Genomic DNA, 21,803 nt, shown 5'->3' on the forward strand with positions numbered 1-21,803 from the left:
TGCATTTGGCAAAAGGCATACCATAGCTGAATGATAGGCAGGTCTGGAAGGTAACTTGGAATAGTGAAAATAGCAAGGTCTTTGAGATAACACATGTCTAGGCTACAACCTCAGCATTGTCACTTATTTTGTGTGACTTAACCAAGTTGTTTAAGGCTTTGAACCTCATTTCCTCATCTCAAAAGTAGGATGAGGCTTACCTTACAAAATTGCAATGAGGATTAAATCCATTATTAAATCCCAACAATGTATAAAATGTGCAATGTTCCTAGCACAGATCTTTGAAATTTTTGGTGCTCTAAAAATGCAAATGTATTCTTTTTCTATGAAGTACAAGGTGTAGGTGAGCTACGCAAAAAATACTATTCTTTTTGTTTTTTGTTTTTAGAAAAGAACTATAAATAGAATAATGAATATTTTTGAATTGACACCATGAGGAGGAATATTTGATGGTCCTAGTAATTTTATCCTCAAATATTTTTAGATTCATTATGTTCTATAGCGAAAAAAAATTTAGTGTCACCAGAGATAGATACCTGGTTAAACAAAGGATGATTTTTAAAAAATTAAAAGTTCAATGGGGGAAGAATCCCATACAAATTCAAACAGAAAAGATAGTCCTGTGAAACCAGGAGCTCATTATCAGGTAGAAATGAAATGATCATCTGCCAGTAATATTGCAGATAAAAATTTTCCATGTGGTGGTGACATTAGAATATTATTAGAGCTTTAAGCAACATATGAACTATCAGGAATAATTGCCAGTATCAACTATATGAACATGAATTACAAGTAATCAACATGAATTACAAGTACAGACAACTTCAATTTAGGTATAAAAATTAGAGAGGTACTTATTTTCTAAAGAAACTCACTGGGCATTTTAAAAATTGTAAATCCCAACTGTGGACTTAGAAGGATTGGTAACTGGTATGTGGATAAAAAGATTTGAGAATCTCTTTTTCTTACATGACTTTGTATCCCAGCATTTTCTACTCTTTTTTGCCCCCTCTTTTTCTCCCTTTTCCTAGAGTAGTACCTGTAGCTGGGTGTGAATCCAGTCACAGTGGGGCTGGGACCAGCCAAGCAATTGTCTTCTTGAGGTGTGGGGAAGATCTGTTGATGTCCAGAATAAGGTGGAGTGCTTGAGCTGGAGGCGGATTTATGCTGTTCTGTCCTGGCCCTCCTGGGTCCTTAGTGGCCTCTCTGTTAGGCAAAGTGCTTTGCTTAGCTTGAATATTCTGGAGTACAAAGCCTAGTGTCAGTCACTGAGGATAGCACCTGTGGCTGAGTAGATGTTTAGGAGCTCTGCAAAGTTGTTGGTGTGTCGAGGGAGGTGGAATGGTATGGTTTAGGAACTCTAGAGAGATGAGTAAGGATTAGTAATAATTTAAGATGGAAATGAAAGAATGCCTGGAGTAACAGAAGGCAAAGCTGCTTGCAGATATGATTATATGTAAATTGCTATAGCATGCTTCAAAATCAATAGCTTATATTATTTTAACTTCCTTGAGACCTCCATCAGCAAAACTTAAACTGAAATATGAGCCTTGATTTCATAAACACAGTCAGGAACCACAAAAACCTGGAAAAAAATGCATCTACTCAGTAAAATCCTAACTGACTAAGTTATGACTATTTTTTTGTAAATAAGACACATAAAAAGAAACATAGTTGAACTTAAAGCAGGAGCTCTAGAAAAAAAATATTGCTTTAGGGGTGACTGAAATTCAGAAAGACTTTTTGCAGAAATCAGAAGCTCAACTTGAGAGTAAATGCATGTAAAAGGGAGGGAGAAATTTAAGAAACTTTTAAGAACTTCATTGAAGAAAGTGGTCAAATGTAAACATCCTGAAGATAGTGATTGGAGTTCTATTTGTTCACTATTATTTCACTGGAGACTGGCAAATTCCAGGTCTTCAAATATTGTTGTATGGAAAAATGCACGCGCGCACACGCGCGCGCGCGCGCACACACACACACACACACACACACACACACACACACACACAGGTTCTTCATCGATCATCCACTCTAGACTCTAGTAGAATAATAACGCAAAGGTACGCATCAAGCTTGTGGAAGTTGTCATTAAGCCCTATGTCACATCCTAAAGTATGTTCAGGGTTCTCAAATTGATTTAATTATTTCCATCATGATTGCTACCAACTTGCATAAAATTATTATCATATCATCCTTGAAAACTTTATAACTTCCTGAAAGGTCTTCTTCATTCATTCATCCTGTAGTTTGCCCCATCTCATTTTCCTCATTGCAGCCACAATGATCTTTTTAAAACACAGGTCTAACCATGTCATTCTTGTACACAAAACCTACATTGTCTTCCTCTTGTTTTTAGGATAAAGCTGAGAATTGGCATGCCCTACCCACCCCTGCATGCTACTACCCCAGCCTTACTCATCTAATTTTCACTTCACTCTCCGTACTCTAGCTCACAGAATGGACTTCCTTCAGTTCTTGAAATGTTTGATCACCCTTCCTATCTTAAGATCCACACATGTTCACACATCCTGTTCTCTCCTTGTAACATCACTACCCCATTTCATGATCCCTTTTTCTTTTCTCAGCTAGTTAACTCCCATTCAGCACTCAAATAAATATCATTTTTAAAGAAGCTTTCCTTAATCCCCTCTAGACTAGATCACAACCCCATGTTATGTGCCCTTATAGAAATCTGTATTTCTACTTGATAGCACTTAACATCCAGTGTAATTACGCATTTGAGCGTCATTTGATTATGTCACCTCCCCCAGAATGTAAACTCCCTGAAACATAAACTCTTTTTTATGTATGTTTTAAATTTTTATTCTTAAAATATAACTAACATACAATATTGTATTAGTTTCAGGTGTACACCATAGTTATTCAACATTTATATACCTAAAAAAGTGATCATCGTGATAAGTCTAGCAACTATCTGACACTGTACCACTGTATCACAATATTGTTGACTGTATTCCTTATGCTGTACATTATGTCCCCATGATGTATTTGTTTTATACCTGGAAATTTGAACTTATTTCCCTTCACCTTTTTCTCTCCTTTTTTAATTTTTAAATTAAAGTTGACATTCAATATTATTTTATATTAATTTCAGGTGTACAGCATAGTGGTTAGACATTTATACAATTTAAGAAGTGATCCCCCCTGACTAGTCTAGGACCCACCTGGCACTATACATGGTTGTTACTATATTATTGATTATATTCCCTATGCTTTACTTTACATCCCTAGGACTATTTTGTAACTACCAATTTGTACTTCTTAGTCCTTTTTCCTTTTTACCACCCGCAATTCCTCCCATCTGACAACAATCAAAATGTTCTCTGTATCTATGAGTTTGTTTCTGTTTTGTTTGTTCTTTATTTTGTTCTTTAGATTCCACATATAAGCAAAATCACATTGCATCTGTCTTTCACTGTCTGTCATACTCCACTCAGCACAATACCATCCAGACCCATCCACACCACTGCACATGGCAAGAACCCATTCCCTTCCATGGCCAAGTAATATTCCATTGTATATATGTATTACCTCCTCTTTATCCATTTATCCATCAGTGGACACCCAGGTTGCCTCCACGTCTTGGCCATTATAAATGATGCTGCAGTGAACATATGGATGCACATGTCCCCTTGAAGTAGCGTTTTGGGATTCTTTGGATAAATACCCAGAAGTAGGATTATTGGGTCCATCTAATCTCTTGTTATAGCTTTTGTTTTAAAGCCTATTTTATTTGGTATAAGTATTACTACCCCAGTTTTGTTTGTTCATTTGTTTCCATTGTCATGAAATAACTTTTTCTATCCCTTTACCTTTAGTCTGTGTGTGTCTTTCAATCTGAAGTGACTCTCTTGGAGGCAGCACATATAAGGGTCTTCCTTTCTTATCCATTCAGCACCCCTATCTTTTGATTGGATCATTTAATCCATTTACATTTAAAGTAATTGTTGATAGATATATAGTTATTGCCATTTTATTATTCATATTATTATTATTATTTTGTGTTAAAGAAGTCTCTCAGATTTCTTGTAATACTAGTTTAATGGTGATGAACTCCTTTAGCTTTTTCCTTGTCTAAGAAGGTTTAATCTGTCCTTCAATTTTAAATGATAGCCTTGTGGGTAGAGTACTCTTGGTTGTAGGTCCTTGCTTTTTATCACTTTGAATATCTCATGCCAGTCCCTTCTAGCTTACAGAGTTTCTGTTGAGAAATCAGCTGACAGTTTTATAGGCTCTCCCTTGTAGGTAACTAACTGCTTTTCTCTTTTAAGATTCTTTCTTTGTCTTTAACCTTTGGCATTTTAGTTATGATGTGTCTTGGTGTGGGCCTTTTTGGATTCATCTTGTTTGGGACTCTCTGTGCTTCCTAAGTTTGCATACTTATTTCCTTCTCCAGGTTAGAAATGTATTTTGTCATTATTTCTTGAAATAGGTTTTCAATACATTGTTTTCTCTCTTCTCCTTCTGGTACACCTATGATGTAAATGTTGGTATGCTTGATGTTGTCCCAGTGTCCCTCAAACTATCCTCATTATTTTGGATTCTTTTTTCTTTTTGTTGTTCTGTTTGTGTGTTTTCTGCTACCTTATCTTCTAAATCACTGATTCGATCCTCTACTTCATCGAATCTACTGTTGATCCCCTCTAATATATTCTTCATCTTAGTTATCATATTCTTTATTTCTGACTGGTTCTTTTTTATGTTTTCTATCTCCACTTTAATGTTTCCAATCTCTTTGCTGAGCATCCTTATAACCAGATGCAGTGTTTGGAACTCTGCATCTGGTAGAGTGTCTTTATTTTGTTCAGTTCTTTTCCTGGAGCTTTGTTCTCTTCTTTCATTTGGGACATGTTTCTTTGTCTCTCCATTTTGGCTGCCTACCTGTGTTTGTTTCTATGTATTAGGTAGGGATGCTTTCCTGGTTTTAGTAGAATGGCCTTATGGTAGGTGTGCTGTGGGGCTCAGTGGTGCAATCTTCCTGGTCACCTGAGCCAAGTATTCCAGGTGTGTCCCAGTTATGTGTGGCCTCCTATTGTAGTTCAGCCTTGATTGCTGTTTGCACATCAATGTGGGGATTGATCCTCGAGATGATTGGTTATGAGGACTGGCCAAGACTATAGGAGGAGCTGTCATGCAGGGGCTGACTATGGGGTAGGAGTGACTTTAGCAGGGCTCTGGAGTCCGGGTCCTTTTGGGAGGGTCTCCATCAAAAACCAAGTCCAGCTTCAACTTCAGGCTGTGCCCTGCCTGGGGCCACCTAGCATGAGCCACAAAGCAATTTGCAAATAACTGCCACCCATGCTGGGCTTGGAGGTGTCTCAAGAGGCCAGCTGTGGCTAGTGCTGGGCTTAGAGCTGCTCAGCAAGAGGTATGGGACATCTCAAAGCCAGATACTATTTGTTTGGGTTTTATGAAACTGAGAGATTTTAGGAATGTCTGCAGCATGAGCCAAGGAAGACCATTAGTATGGAAAAGCCACTTTAAGTGGCTTGGGTGTGCTTGCAATTCGGGTGGGTTGGGAGTCCAGGAATCACCAGGGCAGAGTGAACAAGTGGTGTTAGCCAGTCTCTGATGGAGACTCATATATGGTGTCTACCTGCATCTGCATGCTAGAAGGGAGGAGGATTCTACAAAAAAACAAAAAAAAAAAACAAAACACAGTGGTTTCCACCAGCTCATGCATCCAGGAGAATGCTGCCCCTCCAGGTCTTGCCATGAAGACAGACAACTCAGTTCCTCCCCATATGTCCCTGATGCCTTTTGAGCTGCTGCCCCATCACTGGAGCACTGAGTGATTGAGTCCATGTGTGGGCCCTTTAGAGGAATGCCTGGGACTCCAGCCACCCTCATCTCAGTCAGCCACAATCTCTGCTGGTTTTCACAGCCAGAAGTTATGGAGACTTCTCTCTCCAGCACTAGAACTACGGACTGGGGAGCCTGATGTAAAACTGGGACCCCTCACTCCTCCTTGGGGGACCACCACAGCAGGGATATGCCTTCCAAGTTTTAATGGTCACATGCAGATATGGGACCAGCACCTTCCATGTCTTAACCCCTCCCACTAGTCTCAATGTGGCTTCTTCTGTATGTCTTTAGCTATAGGGCTTTGGTTCAGCTAGACTTTAGGAGATTCTCAATGATGTTTATTCTGTAGTTTTGTTGTAATTTTGATATGGTCATGAGAGGAGGCCAGCACAGCATTTACCTGCTCTGCCAATTTGACCAGGGAGTCCATGGATTTCTTTTGTTCTTACCCCTCCTCAGAATCTAACATAATCTGGCACAGTATATACATTCCATAAATAACTTTTTGTTGTATGAATATATGAATAAGTAGCATATCTTCTTTCTCTTGACTAGAATTTAATGCAGGGTTTTTGAAGATTTAATTTGGTGGATGTTATTATTTTGAACCTCCAATTTTAGATCCATTGGTGGGTAGCCTGTAAGTGCTAACTCCTTAGTTCATATTTCCAAACCTAACATATAAACAACCCTGATACTTTTCAGGGAGTATATTATAATTTAATTGCATAATTCATGGTACTCCAAATTAAAAAAAAATACAGGAAAAAGGTCCAGATTTGGCAATTCAGCTTCAGGCAACCTCTAACAGATTGGCAATAGTCTCAACATTTCCATTTCCCTAGGGATTATCTTCTCTTTAGCATGGGAGAAATTTGTTTCTACACCTAATGTCACTGTCATTTTCCTTCATTATCTTACAAAAAGATTATTAAACCCTTTCTTATTTTTTATTGCATTTATTGGGCTGACATTGGTTAATTAAATTACACAGCTTTCAAGTGTACAATTCTATAATGCATCATCTGTATATTGCATTGTGTGTTCACTACTCAAAGTCAATTCTCCTTCCATCGCTATATATTTAGCCCCCTTTATCCTCTTCTGCTTCCCCATTACCCTCTGGTAACCACTAAACTGTTGTCTGTGTCTGTGAATTTTTGCTTGTTTGTCTTGTACATTTTTTGCTTTCAGTTTATATTCCATATATCAGTGAAATCATATGATTCTTGACTTCTTGTGTCTCACTTATTTCACTTAGCATGATAATCTCAAGATCTACCCATGTTGTCACAAATGGCCATATTTGATCTTTTCTTATGGTTAAATAGTATGCCATTTTGTGTGTGTGTGTGTGTGTGTGTGTGTGTGTGTGTGTGTGTGTGTCACATTGTCTTTATCCAATCATCTATTGAAAAACACTTTGCTTGTTTCCATGTTTTGGCCATTGTGAATAATGCTGCAATGAACAGTGGGTTACAAATGTCTTTATGGATAAATGTTTTCAGATATTTTTGGTAGACACCCGGAAGAGGGATGGCTGGGTCATATAGCAATTCTATTCTTAATTTTTTGAGGAGCCTCCATACTGTTTTCCATAGTTGCTGTACCAAATTACATTCCCACCAGTAGTGTATACAGGTTCCTTTTTCTCCACAACCTCTCTAACACTTGTTACTAATAGCCATTTTAACAGATGTGAGGTGATATCTCATTGTGGTTTTGATTTGCATTTCCCTAATAGCTAGTGAAGTTGAACACTTTTCTCATATATTTGTTGGCTGTTTGTATGTCTTCTTGGGAGAATTGTCTGTTCAGGTCCTCTGCCCATTTTTTAATTGGGTTGTTTGTTTTTTGTTGTTGAGTTGTATGAGTTATTTATATATTTTGTATATTAACCCCTTATCAGAGGTGTTGTTTGCAAATATCTTCTGCCATTTTGTTGGCTACCTCTTTGTTTTGGTGATGGTTTCTTTTGCTGTGCAAGAGCTTTTTAGTTTAATAAAGTCCCATTCATTTATTTTTGCTTTTATTTCTCTTGTCTTTGAGGTCAAATTCATAAACTCTTAACTCAAAGTTCATAAGTTTAGTATCTATGCTTTCTTCTATGTAATTTATTGTTTCAGGTCTTATACTTAGGTCTTCGATCAATTTTGAATTTATTTTGGTATATGGTGACAGATAGCAGTACAGTTTCATGTTTTCCAATGTGGCTTTCCAATTTTTGTAGCACCATTTGTTGAAGAGGATTCTTTTTTTCTCCTCTGTATGTTTTCGGCTCCTTTGTTGACAATTATATGTCCATATATATGTGGGTTTATTTCTGGGTTCTCAATACTATTCCATTGTTCTCTATTGTTGTTGTTGTTGTTTTTTCTGCCAATACCCTGCTGTTTTGATTATTGTCACTTTGTAGGATAAATTGAAGTCACGGAGTGTGATACCTCCAGCCTTGTTCTTTTTTTCTCAGGGTTGCTTTGGCTATTTGGTGTCTTCTGTGATTTTATACAAATCTGATGAATTTTTGTTCTGCTTCTTTAAAACATGTCGTTGGAATTTTGATGGGAATTGCATTAAATCTATATATTGCTTTGGTAATACAGGCATTTTAACTCACAGTGGCCAACACATAGAAACAATGAAAGTGTCCTTTGATAAATGATTGGATATAGTGGTTACCAGAGGGTAAGGGGGGTGGGGAGTGGGAGATGAGGGTAAGGGGGATCAAATATATGGTGATGGAAAGAGAACTGACTCTGGGTGGTGAACACACAGTGGGATTTATAGATGATGTAATACAGAATTGTACACCTGAAATCTATGTAATTTTACTAACAATTTTCACTCCAATAAATTAAAAAAAAAGAAATAAATAACAAAAGAAATGATTGGTTAAAAAAGATGTGGTACATATATACAATGGAATATTACTCAGCCATGAGTAAAGATGAAATACTGTCATTTGTGACAACATGGATGAATCTTGAGAATATCACAGTAAGTGAAATAAGTCAGACAGAAAATATGATTTCACTCATATGTAGTATATAAAACAGAAAGCAACAAATGAACAGGACAAACAAGCAAACACTCATAGACAGAGGAAACAGTTTAGTGGTTACCAGAGGGTGAGGGGGGTTGGTAGAAGTGGGTAAAATATATCATGATGGAAGGAGAGCTGACTCTGGGTGGTGAACACTCAATGCAATGTCGATGATGCACTATAGAATTGTACACTTGAAACCTATGTAATTTTACTAACCAATGTCACCCCAATAAATTTAAAATAACATATATAAATACGTAAACAAATAAATAAAGTATAATAATCAGTGACAGAGTCAGCCACATAGTTAAAACCTTTTGTATTGCATTGGACTGTCTTTCTACTGTGGTGCTTGGCAAAAGGCAATGGAAAAAGATAGGTAAAATGACCCAGAATGCAAGAAGAATAAATGGAATCAGAGTTCCTTTTAGCATTAAAAAATATATATTATACACGTATTTTGCCCTTTCTGAGATTTAGTTCTCTCAGAAACAGAAAGCAAATTCCATGTTTTTTAAATTTTATTTAATTTTTAGAAATACTTTTAATCTTATAGAAAACAGATTCAGTAATTTTTGAAAGTCCCCAGATTCTGTCATGTGAATCCAGTGATTACAATCCATTGGATTAAATGTATCATAATAATTATTTAGTGTACACTATTTATTTAAATGTAAAAATAATGTAACTCACTGAGGTGTAGCTACTTATAAGTTATGGTATCAGGAAACAAATAACACAGTTTCTTAATTTTTATCTAGAATGCTTTTCGATATATAACAGTAAATTTCCTTATAACTCTGAAACTATCTAGCACATGGCTGTACATAGAGTCATACAAAAAACACTTGCAAATTTAATTTAATTTTCTTAGTTCACATGTCTTCACTTGTTCAGAGACAAAACATAAATAAAGGGGATAAAGAAGACTTTATAGCTTCCACTATTTGTATAGGTCTTAAAAATAAGTAATATATTTTCAAACATTCTAGCTATTGCAGGAACTGTGCCTCAAGCAGTTTACTACCTGTAAGAATCAATACTATGCCTTGTGTAAAAGAGGCACTTAATTACTATTGAATATATTCATGGTAAAGAAATGAATCAAGAATTAAAAAATGAATCATTAAATAAAGAACGACTAGTTGGATATTTTTTTTTAATCTTGGAGGAAAATATTTGACCTGTCATAAGCTCACATTTCATATAATAAAAGAGACTTTACTAACATAAAATTAGGATTTCAAATTTCAGACATGGAGTGTATCTAGAATTTCCATGACCCTGTTTCTACTTGCTGGTTCTAATTCAACAATGTCTGTCCCCACCCCTCTTTATCCTATTTCTTAATTCTACTTTTATTTACCTCTCTCCTTCAGCACATTCATCTTGATAAAAAAGATATCAACTAAAAATAAAGCAAGATATGTGAAGATCAAAATTAAATAATATTGAGTGTAACAAATAAGTGAAATAAAACTGAGAAGAAAAAGAAATATTTTGAGAAGGATATAAACATTATCATTAACTCTACATTGTGTAAGTAACATTTAACTATTTATAAACATCTTTAAAATAAGACCTTCAATTACAAAATTTATATTTTAACCTATGGATGCTGAACACACTTTTCCTAATGCTTGTGCTCAAAAAAAAAAAAAAAAAAAAAGAAAGAAAGAAAAGTTTTATCAATTTTTTTATGAATAGAAATATATTGAAACTATTGCATCCTAGATTTTGTATTTCACATTCTAGTAAAACTATTTTAAATGGATATCTACATAGATAACTCAAATTTTGAGTTTACAAATTATTATTTATTATACTAGCTCCTAAAATTTATTACTAGAGTTGCATTATATACATAAAAAATATTTTTCCAAAAACATTTTGAAAACACATATTCTCAAAATTGAGGTAATTCTTCCCAGCAAAATATAGTTGATGAAGAAATAAGTGATTAAAAATATGGATGAATGAGTGAATGAATGAATGAATGAATGGCGAGTTTGTATTATGAATTTAGAACAGAAGTATCATCTTATTTTTGGAAAATTAATGAAGACTAGAATTCCAGCAAGGAGTTAGTGATCCTAAAACAAGAAGCCCTTTTGTTCCTGCGTAGAATTACAATATGATTGAGGCTTCTATTTCATTTGTATGTGGATTTATAAATTAGGAGACACTCTTACTCATATTACCTTGCTTGATAAAGTCATGCATATTTATTTGACTTCTGAAAGCATTCGCTTTTTCCCCGCAGAATCTGTAAGATATTCAGAAGCCCAAATAATAATTTGTTTTTGTATTCCAACCCTCTATCATTAAGCAAAAATGCAATGTAATTGGTTTCATAATGTGAAATGTTATCCTTATGCATCAGTCATCTTTATGCTGTCGAAGGCCTGTTGTGGCAAAACATGATAAGAAAAATATAACAGAAAAGATAGCTATCCCCTTTACCATCTGTGTTTGACATTTCCTTCTATACAAAGTATTGCTGCAAAATACTTCAGTATCCCACTTAGTAATTCAGTCATTCAATCTAATAACTCAAACAATAAAAACATAATTCCCTTTAAAAAATACCATGTGGATAATAAACTGATAACACATAGACTCTAGAAACAGCCATATGCATTTATAAAAAGAATGATCTAAATATTTTCAAGACAATTCAATACAATTAATTCAATCACTAGACTATGCATATGTTTATATGATATTCATGATGCACTTTTTTATTGTATGATGCCAGGGAAATATTTTAGCTCTTTTTTTAATCAAGAGGTGAATATTTTCTAGTGGAGAAAGGAATTATGGCAGATAGGTTTATAGATGATAAAGTATGTCCCAGGCACTATAGAAAGCAATTAGCAAGAACATTTGGTGTGAGTAGAGCTAAATGAGGAAAACCGCATATACTTACATAGAAGAGCCAAATGAATCCAGTGAACATAATTCTGACTACCTGTCATGATTTCCTTTTTTTGAGAATTGTTCTGACACAATTTCATGCCCATTAAATCAAAATATTAAGGGAATAACAGATTGATCCAGGTTTAGCAATCTGACCCAATCTACATAGGGCAATTATATTTTTTGTTCCATAATCATTGCCTCAGGGACAGAATACTGTCACTAAATGCTGCTGGGACAGGATAGTGTCACCGAATCCATTAGAGAAGTCCGTGCTCTGCTGCTGTTGACATCCTACAGCAGCCTGTCTTTTGTCCTTTCTGAGTCATAGGTATTCAAATTATCCTTGAATGTCATGACATAGCTCAACTCCTGACTAACCAAATTATATTTCTATTGTGTGCAATCAAAAGACTCTTTATTACACTAAGGTTTAAAGGAGATATGAAATAGATATTTTCTGGGAACTAAGGGAAAAGTTTTTGAGAGGAAAAAAAAGAAATACTTTATGCGTCCTACATAATATATAAGGATATGTCAAGAAGTTTGTTACATACAATAATTAGCATTTATTGTTTGATTAGTTAAAATATTATCTATCAAACAAATATTTATCAAATCATTTGTATATTCTGGGTCCTCTGGATGTAATAATAAGGCTGGAATCAGAACTAATCCCTGAATTTCTGGAGTTTACATTTTGTCCTGTGTATAACAAAATGACACAGCAGAGGCATTGTGTGTTATAAAAAAGATATTTAAATCCCCTACGCTGTTAGAGCGACATTCCACTGATTATTACCTTAATAAACTGAGATATTCCTTGATGGAACCTGAGCAGTTCCTTTGGTTTCCTGTTTACCAGTGTTAGGAAGATAGCACTTAGAAATATGAATATTTTAAGTTTTATCCATCGGTTAGGTGTCCTGGAAATAGATCTGCCCAGATTAATATAGATATGACACTTAATCCTGGTCCCCTATCCTGGAATCCCCCGTTCCTTGTTGCTTCAGAATGCATGGGTCATTTTAGTTGGTTACAAAGCCCTCGCACTTGCATCCTTATCTCTTTTGTCTTTACCCCATAAACAATGGGGTTCATGGTAGGTGGCACCAGTAAGTAGAGGTTTGCCAGGAGGATAAGGGCATGCCTGGGCACATGGTTTCCAAAGCGATGGGTAAAGAAAGAAAAGAAGGCCAGAGTATAAAATATCAAGATGACACATATATGCGCTCCACAGGTTCCAAAGGCCTTTGTCCGGGCCTCCCTAGAAGGTAGTCGGAAGACTGTTCTCAGGATTACCCAGTAGGACAACGAAATGAAAACAAAGTCCAGCCCTGTGGTGAGGAGAGCAGCAGTGAGCCCATAAACGCTATTAAGGGTAATGCTATTGCAGGCCAACTTGGCAATGCCCATGTTCTCACAGTAGGTATGGCGGATGATGTGGCTCCGGCAGAAGTGCAGACGGAGAATGAGGAGGACACCAGGGGTAACTACAGCCACACTCCGAGCCACCAGAGTCAGGGCCACCTTGCTAATGAGAGAGCCTGTAAGTAGGGTTGCATAGTGGAGTGGTGCACATATAGCCACATAACGATCAAAAGCCATGGCCAGTAGAACAGCAGATTCAGAGAGAAACAAAGCATGAACAAAAAACATCTGTGTGAGACATGCAGGAAATGTTGACAGGGAAGGGCCCTGCCAGAAGATAAGAAGCATTTTGGGCACTGTGACAGTACAAAGGAGGACATCATTGAGTGCCAGCATGGCAAGGAAGAGATACATGGGTTCATGGAGGTTCCTGTCCCAGGCCACTACTGCCATAACCAGGCCATTGCCTATTAGGGCTAAAAGGTACATGAAGCTGAAAGGAATGGAGAGCCAGATTTGGAAGTCTTCTAATCCTGGGACTCCAGTCAGCAGAAAGGCTGTGAGATGAGTGGATGTATCGTTGGATGTCGTTACAGAGAAATAGCCAAAATCTGCTACATGAAAAACAGAGAGAAAAGAGCTAGAGTAAACAATAGTAGAAAATGAGTATTTATTCCTTCATACTAACTAAGTCCTAAACATTAATTTTGGCATGATGAAGTATGATAACCACATAATTTACGTATGTAAGTTTTAAACTTTTAACTGTATTATTATATAGTTTTTGCCTCTAAATTGATAATAAATTCTTAAATTTAAAAAATGTTAATTTTTCTATTTCTTTTTCCTCCATAACAGTGGATAGAAGATAACAGTGGATAGGAGAGAATTAATATTCTATTACTCAATGTACAAACTTAATGGGAGGAGATAGGTCCGTTAGGAGACTGATACATAACTGGAATTACCATGAAGAGTCTAACTCTTGTTTACCATCTTGAAGGTGTGAAATATGTTTCATTGGCTTAATTTTTCTACAATAAAAAAAACGTTTTATTCATCTGTCTCTCATTTGAACTCTTGAAGGTAATGGGTGAATTAACATAAATTTAAACTGTTATGCAAAAGTTGTAATATTATTTATACCTTAATAAACACTCTCTCTTAAGGATCATGAAATGGAGTTAAAAAAGGCATAAAAATTCAGAGTACAGAATGTTCTCACTCAGAACAAGGAAGTCATTGAAGAATGTCAAGGCTCATAATTAATCAATACCTATCATTGATAGAGATTTCTACAGAACAGTGGTCAATTTTCACATTCATCAACAAAAGAACAAGACCTAACTTTAGCAACTTTTTAAAAATAGCCATTCTTACTTTTAATATATCAAATAAATATAAAGTAAAAAGTAGCTTTTCTTTAAGAGACACCTCAAATATAAAATTATTTATTATCAGTCCCACAAAACATTAATTCAATTAGTCAAGTTTGTAATCAAATACAGTACTTTTAGTAAAGGCAACATGCATGGTTATAAACAATTTTTGAATGAACATCTTAGGAAGTTTCAAAGTTATGTATAATAAATGCTGTTTCATCTGAAGAGAGCCACCAAAATCTAGAATCTGCCTGGCTCCAGTTTTCATGTGGAGCTGTCACACCGTCAAGTAGATGGAAAACTACATTGCATTTCAAGATCTCCTCCTATCATTCCTTCAGTTAATTGAAATCCTTTTCAAATATACCAACCCTTAACAAGGAAAAGGACACATTTTTACATTATCAACACTATCTTATTCTCCCTCACACTGTCTTCTTGTCCTCTCTCTCTCTCTCTCTCTCTCTCTCTCTCTCTCTCTCTCTCTCTCTCTCTCTCTCTCTCTCTCACAATTCAGATGAGGAAAAAGACAAAATTTCTCATCAAAAGGCAAATACATAGAATAGACAAAGTGGCTTTTAATGAAATTCCAAAAGAGAGGGTTTTTTTAATGGTTATTTTGTAAAATATAACCACTTTTTTTTTTTTTTTTTTAGCCTTGTAAGACTGAGGCTTTGCTTCATTTATCTGGTTGTCTTCCAGCAGTGCCTGGCTTTGTTGTGCACCACCAGGCACAGAAAACGAGCATATTTCAATATAAGACATACCACATATCAGCACAGGAGTGGGCAATATAGCAGTATTGGTAAAAATAATAATTGCAAATATTTATCATTGCTTACAATGTGCTAAACATTTTCCTAAAAGCTATTCTAACCACTTTGCATGGGTCATCCAATCTAATTGTCACAACTACTATATGAAGTGGTTATTGTTAGTATCCCAGTTTTACATAGAGGGAACTCAGGAACCGAAGGACTTCCCCAATGTCACATCTCTAATCAGTATGTAAAGCCTGTTTTAAAACCCAGGAATGTTAATTGCATAACCCACAGTTTTAACCCTTAAATTATTCTAATTTACCTTTTAGGTACATGGTTTTTAAAAATCTTTAGGAACATAAAAAGGCAGATCTTGAATTTCCTCTTAGTGATAATCTTAGGTCTTAACTCTTAGGTTTGACCGTGTAGCTTATAAGAATTCAGAGAAGATATATTCTCTGTATTGTATATATTCATCTGTATTGTACTTCAATATTTATAAAAACTCAAGGCATCACCTCTGGGCCAAGAAATCTTTTGGGTATTTTACATACTAAGTGACTGCTTTAACACCTGAGACTCACAGTCAGTATTTGTCTTTCATAATAACAATTCATGTATATGGATGCAGCACCTTAATTAGGAGAGGAGTATATAAGCTATGGTTATAAGCCCTGATTTTTGGTGTTGCTTATACATGATAAAATTAAGGAAAAATACAAACTTACTAGTAATTAGAAGGAGTTTAATGGATAATGCATACTTGTGGAGAAAACAAAACTTGACTCATTAAACATGGAATAGCCAGAAAAGTGAGAGAAACTTATTGCAAATGTTAGAGAATACCAGGAAAATAAGATTTCTTTAGTGGAGATAAATAATTATGATGCTACTCAGTAACCGAAGGTGTAAATCAATGCAGGCTGTTTTCATATGTAATTTTATTTTCAAAAATAATTATATGTGTACCCTCATGTATTTCTAAACTCTGAAATATGTATGCATGTGTATGTATGTATATGTATGTGTTTGTATGTGTGTATATATATCTCCATGATAATATGCACCATGGGTGCAACATGTTTCCCAAAGTGATAAGTAATGGATATCCTCAGCATAGGGACACAGACCATCAGCACAGTACAGATGTGGACAACACAAGTGTTAAGGGCCTTGAATTGTTCTTTCCAGGAGGCAATGTCTAGCACAGTGACAGAGTGACAGAGTGAAAAAAGGGAACGAGTATGGAGTCTACTCCAAAGGTGATGAAAATGAGGATAAGACCATAGACACTATTGGTGCTCTGGTCAGAACAGGAGAGCTTGATCATAACTACGTGTGTGGGCAGTGTGAGTGGGAGAGCACATTATCCTTTCAAAACCTCAGTCACTTAATAAGAAAGGTTCCTGAGTAGATGACAGCCACATCCTATAGCAAAGGGCCATACTTATCTTGGCAATGGTGGAATTTGTCAAAACAGTAGTGTGTGCTGCAGTGGTCAGGCACCTACATCATCCACTGCAGGGTACACTACTGTTTTGACAAATTCCACCACTGCCAAAATAAGTGTGGGCCCTTTACTATGGGTTGGGGCTGTTCACCTGAAACTGAAACTATGGGTTTGTTCACCTGAAACTAAAAAAACAACAACAAAAAAAAAAACCCAAACAAACAAACAAAAATAGTTGTGTACATGAGTGTGTTGGAGATGGCCACATAGCAGTCAAGAGCCATGGTAAAGAGGATGACTGACTCCATTAAGGTAAAAACATAGATGAAGAACATTTTGATGAGGCAGGCATCAAAGTCTATTTCACTGGATGGTGAACACTCACTGCAATATACAATGTATTATAGAATTGTACACCTGAAACCTGTGTAAATGTACTAACAAGTGTCATCCCCAATAAACTTTAATTAAAAACGTAAAATAAAAAATTTAATATAAAATAAACTATTTTTAAAGAAAATAAAAATAAAATCAACACTGTCACAGTTAGAAAAAAAATATTTAAAATCTTTGACCAACTGATCCACTTCCAGAATTTTACCCTAAGAATTTAATTATATCTTTGAACAGAAATCTTCATGGCAATATTGTTTATAAGTGAAAAAATTACAAATAACGAAATGTTCAGTTAACTAAATTACTGTGTATCCACATAATAGAATTCCACACAGGCTTTTTTTTTTGATAGAAAATTTCAGTTTTTATTTATTTTAAAAAATTTATTAGTTTCAGGTGCACAAAACAAAGTAATAGTTAGACGTTTATCATTTATATCTCTCACACTGTGTCAACACTCCTCCCCCATCCACTATCCCTCTGACATCGCACAGAGCCATTACATTTCCATTGTCTCTATTCCTAATGCTGTACTCTGCTTCTGGTAAGTATATACATACATATGTATATGTGTGTGTGTGTCTGTGTGTGTGTGTGTGTGTGTGTGTGTGTGTGTGTATATATAAACTTGTAGTTAACATTCTTTATTGTTCAGCTTCAGCTTCAGGTGTAGAGTGCAGTGATCAGGCATCTACATCATCCCTGAGGTGGTCTCCCTAACGAGACAAGTGTCCATCGGATACCCTACAAAATCTTTACAACATTATTGATCACATTCCCCAAATTAACTTTCGTAACCCCGTGGCAATCTTGTGGTTACTGACTGCTTTCTAATCCTCTCACCTTCCCCCTTATCCCCACCCACCCTCCCATCTAGCAACCCTCAGTTTTTCCTCTGTGTCTCCGAAACTGTTTCTGATTAGTTTATTCACTTATTCTTTTCTTTAGATTCCACATATAAGTGAGATCAAATGGTATTTGTCTTTCTCTGACTTATTTCCCTTAACACAATGTTGTCTAGGTCCATCCATGTTGTTGCAAATGGTAAGATTTCTTTCTTTTTTATGGCTACGTAATACTCCATTGTATAAATGTACCACCGTTTCTTAATGCAGTCGTCTACCGCTGGGCATTTTGGTTGTTTCCATGTCTTGGCTATTATGTATAGTGTTGCAATAAACATAAGAGTGCATAAATTGTTTTGCATTAGAGTTTTGGATTTCTCCAGATAGATACCTAGGAGTGGAATTGCTGGATCATAAGTTAGTTCCATTTTCAAATTTTTGAGATGCCTCCATACTGTTTTCTATAGTGGCTGCACCAGTCTGCAATCCCACCAACAGTGCACAAGGGTTCCATTTTCTCCACATCCTCACCAGCACTTGTAGTTTGTTGATTTATTGATGATAGCCATTTTTAATGGGGTGACATTGGTTAGCAAAATTATATATGTTTCAAGTGTACATTTCTGTAATGCATCATCTATATATAGCATTTTGTTTTTAAAATACATGTTTGATTATTTCGGCATTCTAATTGCAATTCATAAGTGGTTGTATATTGTCCTAAGAATTAAAACTAAATCAAAATCTCATCTTTCATAATCCCATTTCTGTCTACTTTTCAACATTTACACCTGAAGTTTCCTAGTCACTTGTTCACCTATTTTTTATACAATCCAATGTATTTTCAACCTTTCTTTCCTTCTTCTGTTTTGCCTGAAAACTTTTCTTTTTATATTTTCCAGGTTATTTATCCTCAATCTTCAAATCTTAACTACATACCATTTTCTCAGGGAAGCCATTACTCATATTCTCTGTACGCTAAAGTTACATTCCCCCATTAGGCTATCACTGCACTCTTTATTCTTAATAATGACATTTATCATCACTGTAAATGTAGATATATACTTAATATTTCTTGTATGTATCATCTCGCCATAAGGAAGGCAAAGTATTAGTTTTGTTCTCTCATTTTTCTGTACCTTAGCAGTGTCTAACTGTGTCGGAAACACTGGGAATACTTAAGATTTTTAATGTATTTCTATACGTTATGTTCCACATATACCTCAAACTTAGAGTGTTCAATGTAGGTTCCACTATCCCGTTATGTAAACAATGCTCTTTTTGGGTCACTATCTCATTGAATGACACACCATCAACTTGACTTCATAAGTAAGAAACCTAAGCATCAACTATGAAACCACTCTCTGTTCACCAACCCTCAATCAGTTATTAAGGTGTGTTTATATATCCTAAATATCATTAATCTCTATACTATATTTCTATTCCCACAACCATTATGCTAAGAGAGGCCGCCACCATCTTTCTCAATTGTGCTTTTGCAATCATTTCTAAACTCTTTTCCTGCAGAATTTATGAAGAACTTATAATGCCATGAAAAAAATGTTAGTGATATAATATGTGTGAAAACTTTGCAGAATGAAAAATTATATGAAACAATACATATCTTCAAGCCTGGAAAGAAATTAAGGAGAAAACTCTTTGGAATAGAGAGATTATAAGTCTTTTTATCCCAAAATTCATTAAATGGACTCACATTACAACACTAATGAGAAAAAAAAGGAATATAGTAGAGGGAAGGCTCAGCATCATAGTTTTAACATCACAGTTATTCACCTCATCTCTAGGAATGAGAGAAGCCCAATTTCACTGCATCATATATGGTATAAACATCATTACTTTGAAAGTCAAAATATAGGCAGGCATGCTTCCAAAATTTTAGACAGAGGTGTTTCTAAATGGAATGAAAATATTGATGAACTCAGGGTAACAAAATTTTCATGACAACCATACTAAAAGAATATGTCAATAAAATGCAAAGACACTTGCTGTCATATCCATAATAGCTATGATTATCTTCTAGCAGATTTTCAGAAACCTTTTCTGGAATGTGTATTGGCAAAATTTGCTTCTATCACCTCAGCAAGATACTTAAATTCTTTAATACTCAAATCCTCATACAAACAAAAATTTGCAGAAAATATGATTAAAATTTTACATTGTTGCACACATGGGAACTAGTATTATTCTTTTGACCTTAAAACATTTTTACTGATAAAATTCAAAGGTTTTCACTACATTTTTGAAGAAAACCACTTCTTCATCCTCCTTCGGAGCTGCTCAGTCTTCACACTGTAGATGATTGGATTCATCATGGGTGGAAAGAGAATATAAATATTGCCCATAAGGACGTGAACCAAAGGAGAGAGATGCTTCCCAAAGCGGTGCACCATAGTGAGACCAATGATGGGAATATAAAAAACCAAGACAGCACAGATGTGGGAAACACAGGTTTGTAAAGACTTGAGCCTCTCTTCCCGCGATGCGATTGCCAACACTGTCTGCAAGATGAAAACATAGGAGATGAGAATAAGAACAGCATCCAACAGCAAGGTACAAACGACCAGAGCCAGGGCATAGAAGCTGTTGAAGCGGATGTCAGAGCAGACCAGCCTGAGTAGGTCCTGGTGCAGGCAGAAAGAGTGAGAGAGGTTATGGGGGCGGCAGTAATGGAAGAACTTCAAACGAATGATGACAGGAAGAATAGACACAGCACTTCTCATCACAATGCTCACCATGAAATGAATGATTCTCCTATTAGTCAGGATACCTGTATATCTCAGAGGATTGCAGATTGCAGTAAAGCGATCAAAGGCCATGGCAAGAAGGACTCCAGACTCTGTGCAGGAGAGACCATGGACAAAATAAGTCTGTGCAATGCAGGCATCCAGGCTGACTTCCTGGCTGAGCCCCCACAGGATCCCCAGCACCGTATGCACTGTGGACAGCCCCATGCACAGGTCAGTGAGGGCCAGCATGGCCAGGAAGTAGAACATGGGCTGGTGCAGGCTTGGCTCCGTCCGGATCACGTGCAGCACCAGGCCGTTTCCCAGAAGCACCATGGCATAGATGGTGGAGAAGGGAATTGAAAGCCAGGGATAGTACTGACCTAGGCCAGGGAACCCCCTGAGAATGAATATGGAGGAATTGATAGCAGAAGAAGCAGACATAGATATTTGAATGTAATTTCCAAGATCAGATAAATATTTACTCATTCACAGTTTTGTTTAAACTGCTATCTTTGAGAACAGTCATGTATAACACAGCTATTTGGAGTATAGCACAGGTAAAGCTAACTGTAGAATCCCATGGCAGCTCAAGCCTGTAGGAGAAGCTATAGCACAAGATGATTTCATAGGAAACCTCCTTGGTGTTAGGTCTTAAAGGTTGTAGATGCAAATTAGTATTAACTTCACTCACTTTTAGTCTCTCTCAGCCACTGTCACCACACACGCGTCAAGTGACAGTGACTAAAGTTATCGAAAGCGTAGGGCTGCTGCTGCCCTGCTGCTCTGAGTAAGCCTCACGAATGCTCTCTTTGTTACCAGTACTTATGGCACAGGGCGTCAGAACGCTCAGATTTATGAGGAAGGAATGAAGAGGATTGTGAGCCAGGTGGACCCAGTCTCCTGGGAGATGCCTATTCCCTCCTGGTGCGTGATGCAAGTGCAAAGTTCTGCTGGGAAAATTTTTTTTTGCAGTGATAGAAAACTTGCCTATTAGACCAGGCATGAGGTGCTAATAGCAGAAAAATATTCTAAGAGTCACAATCTGTCTTCTACTCTC

General features: G+C 36.1%; 2 protein-coding genes across 2 annotated transcripts; both read right to left on the reverse strand.

The window, feature by feature from the left end:
• Positions 1-12,817: 12,817 nt before the first annotated feature.
• On the reverse strand, positions 12,818-15,643 carry LOC109436915 (olfactory receptor 52B2-like). The gene is made up of 2 exons (XM_074337079.1): positions 15,631-15,643; positions 12,818-13,779 (listed from the first exon to the last, which is right to left on the reverse strand). The coding sequence occupies exons 1-2, from the start codon at positions 15,641-15,643 to the stop codon at positions 12,818-12,820; spliced, it is 975 nt and encodes a 324-aa protein (XP_074193180.1).
• Positions 15,644-20,251: 4,608 nt separating this feature from the next.
• On the reverse strand, positions 20,252-21,193 carry LOC109436916 (olfactory receptor 51V1-like). The gene has a single exon (XM_019715796.3). The coding sequence runs from the start codon at positions 21,185-21,187 to the stop codon at positions 20,252-20,254; it is 936 nt and encodes a 311-aa protein (XP_019571355.3). The 5' UTR covers positions 21,188-21,193.
• Positions 21,194-21,803: the final 610 nt, after the last annotated feature.

This window comes from Rhinolophus sinicus, chromosome 14 (assembly GCF_057876585.1).
Source record: "Rhinolophus sinicus isolate RSI-liver-muscle chromosome 14, RSI-T2T, whole genome shotgun sequence".
In the NCBI taxonomy this organism is placed as follows: domain Eukaryota; kingdom Metazoa; phylum Chordata; class Mammalia; order Chiroptera; family Rhinolophidae; genus Rhinolophus; species Rhinolophus sinicus.

Bases quoted from the DNA above. Each gene is read 5' to 3' on its own strand.
- LOC109436916 (XM_019715796.3), bottom strand. From the start codon at position 21,187: ATGTCTGCTTCTTCTGCTATCAATTCCTCCATATTCATTCTCAGGGGG.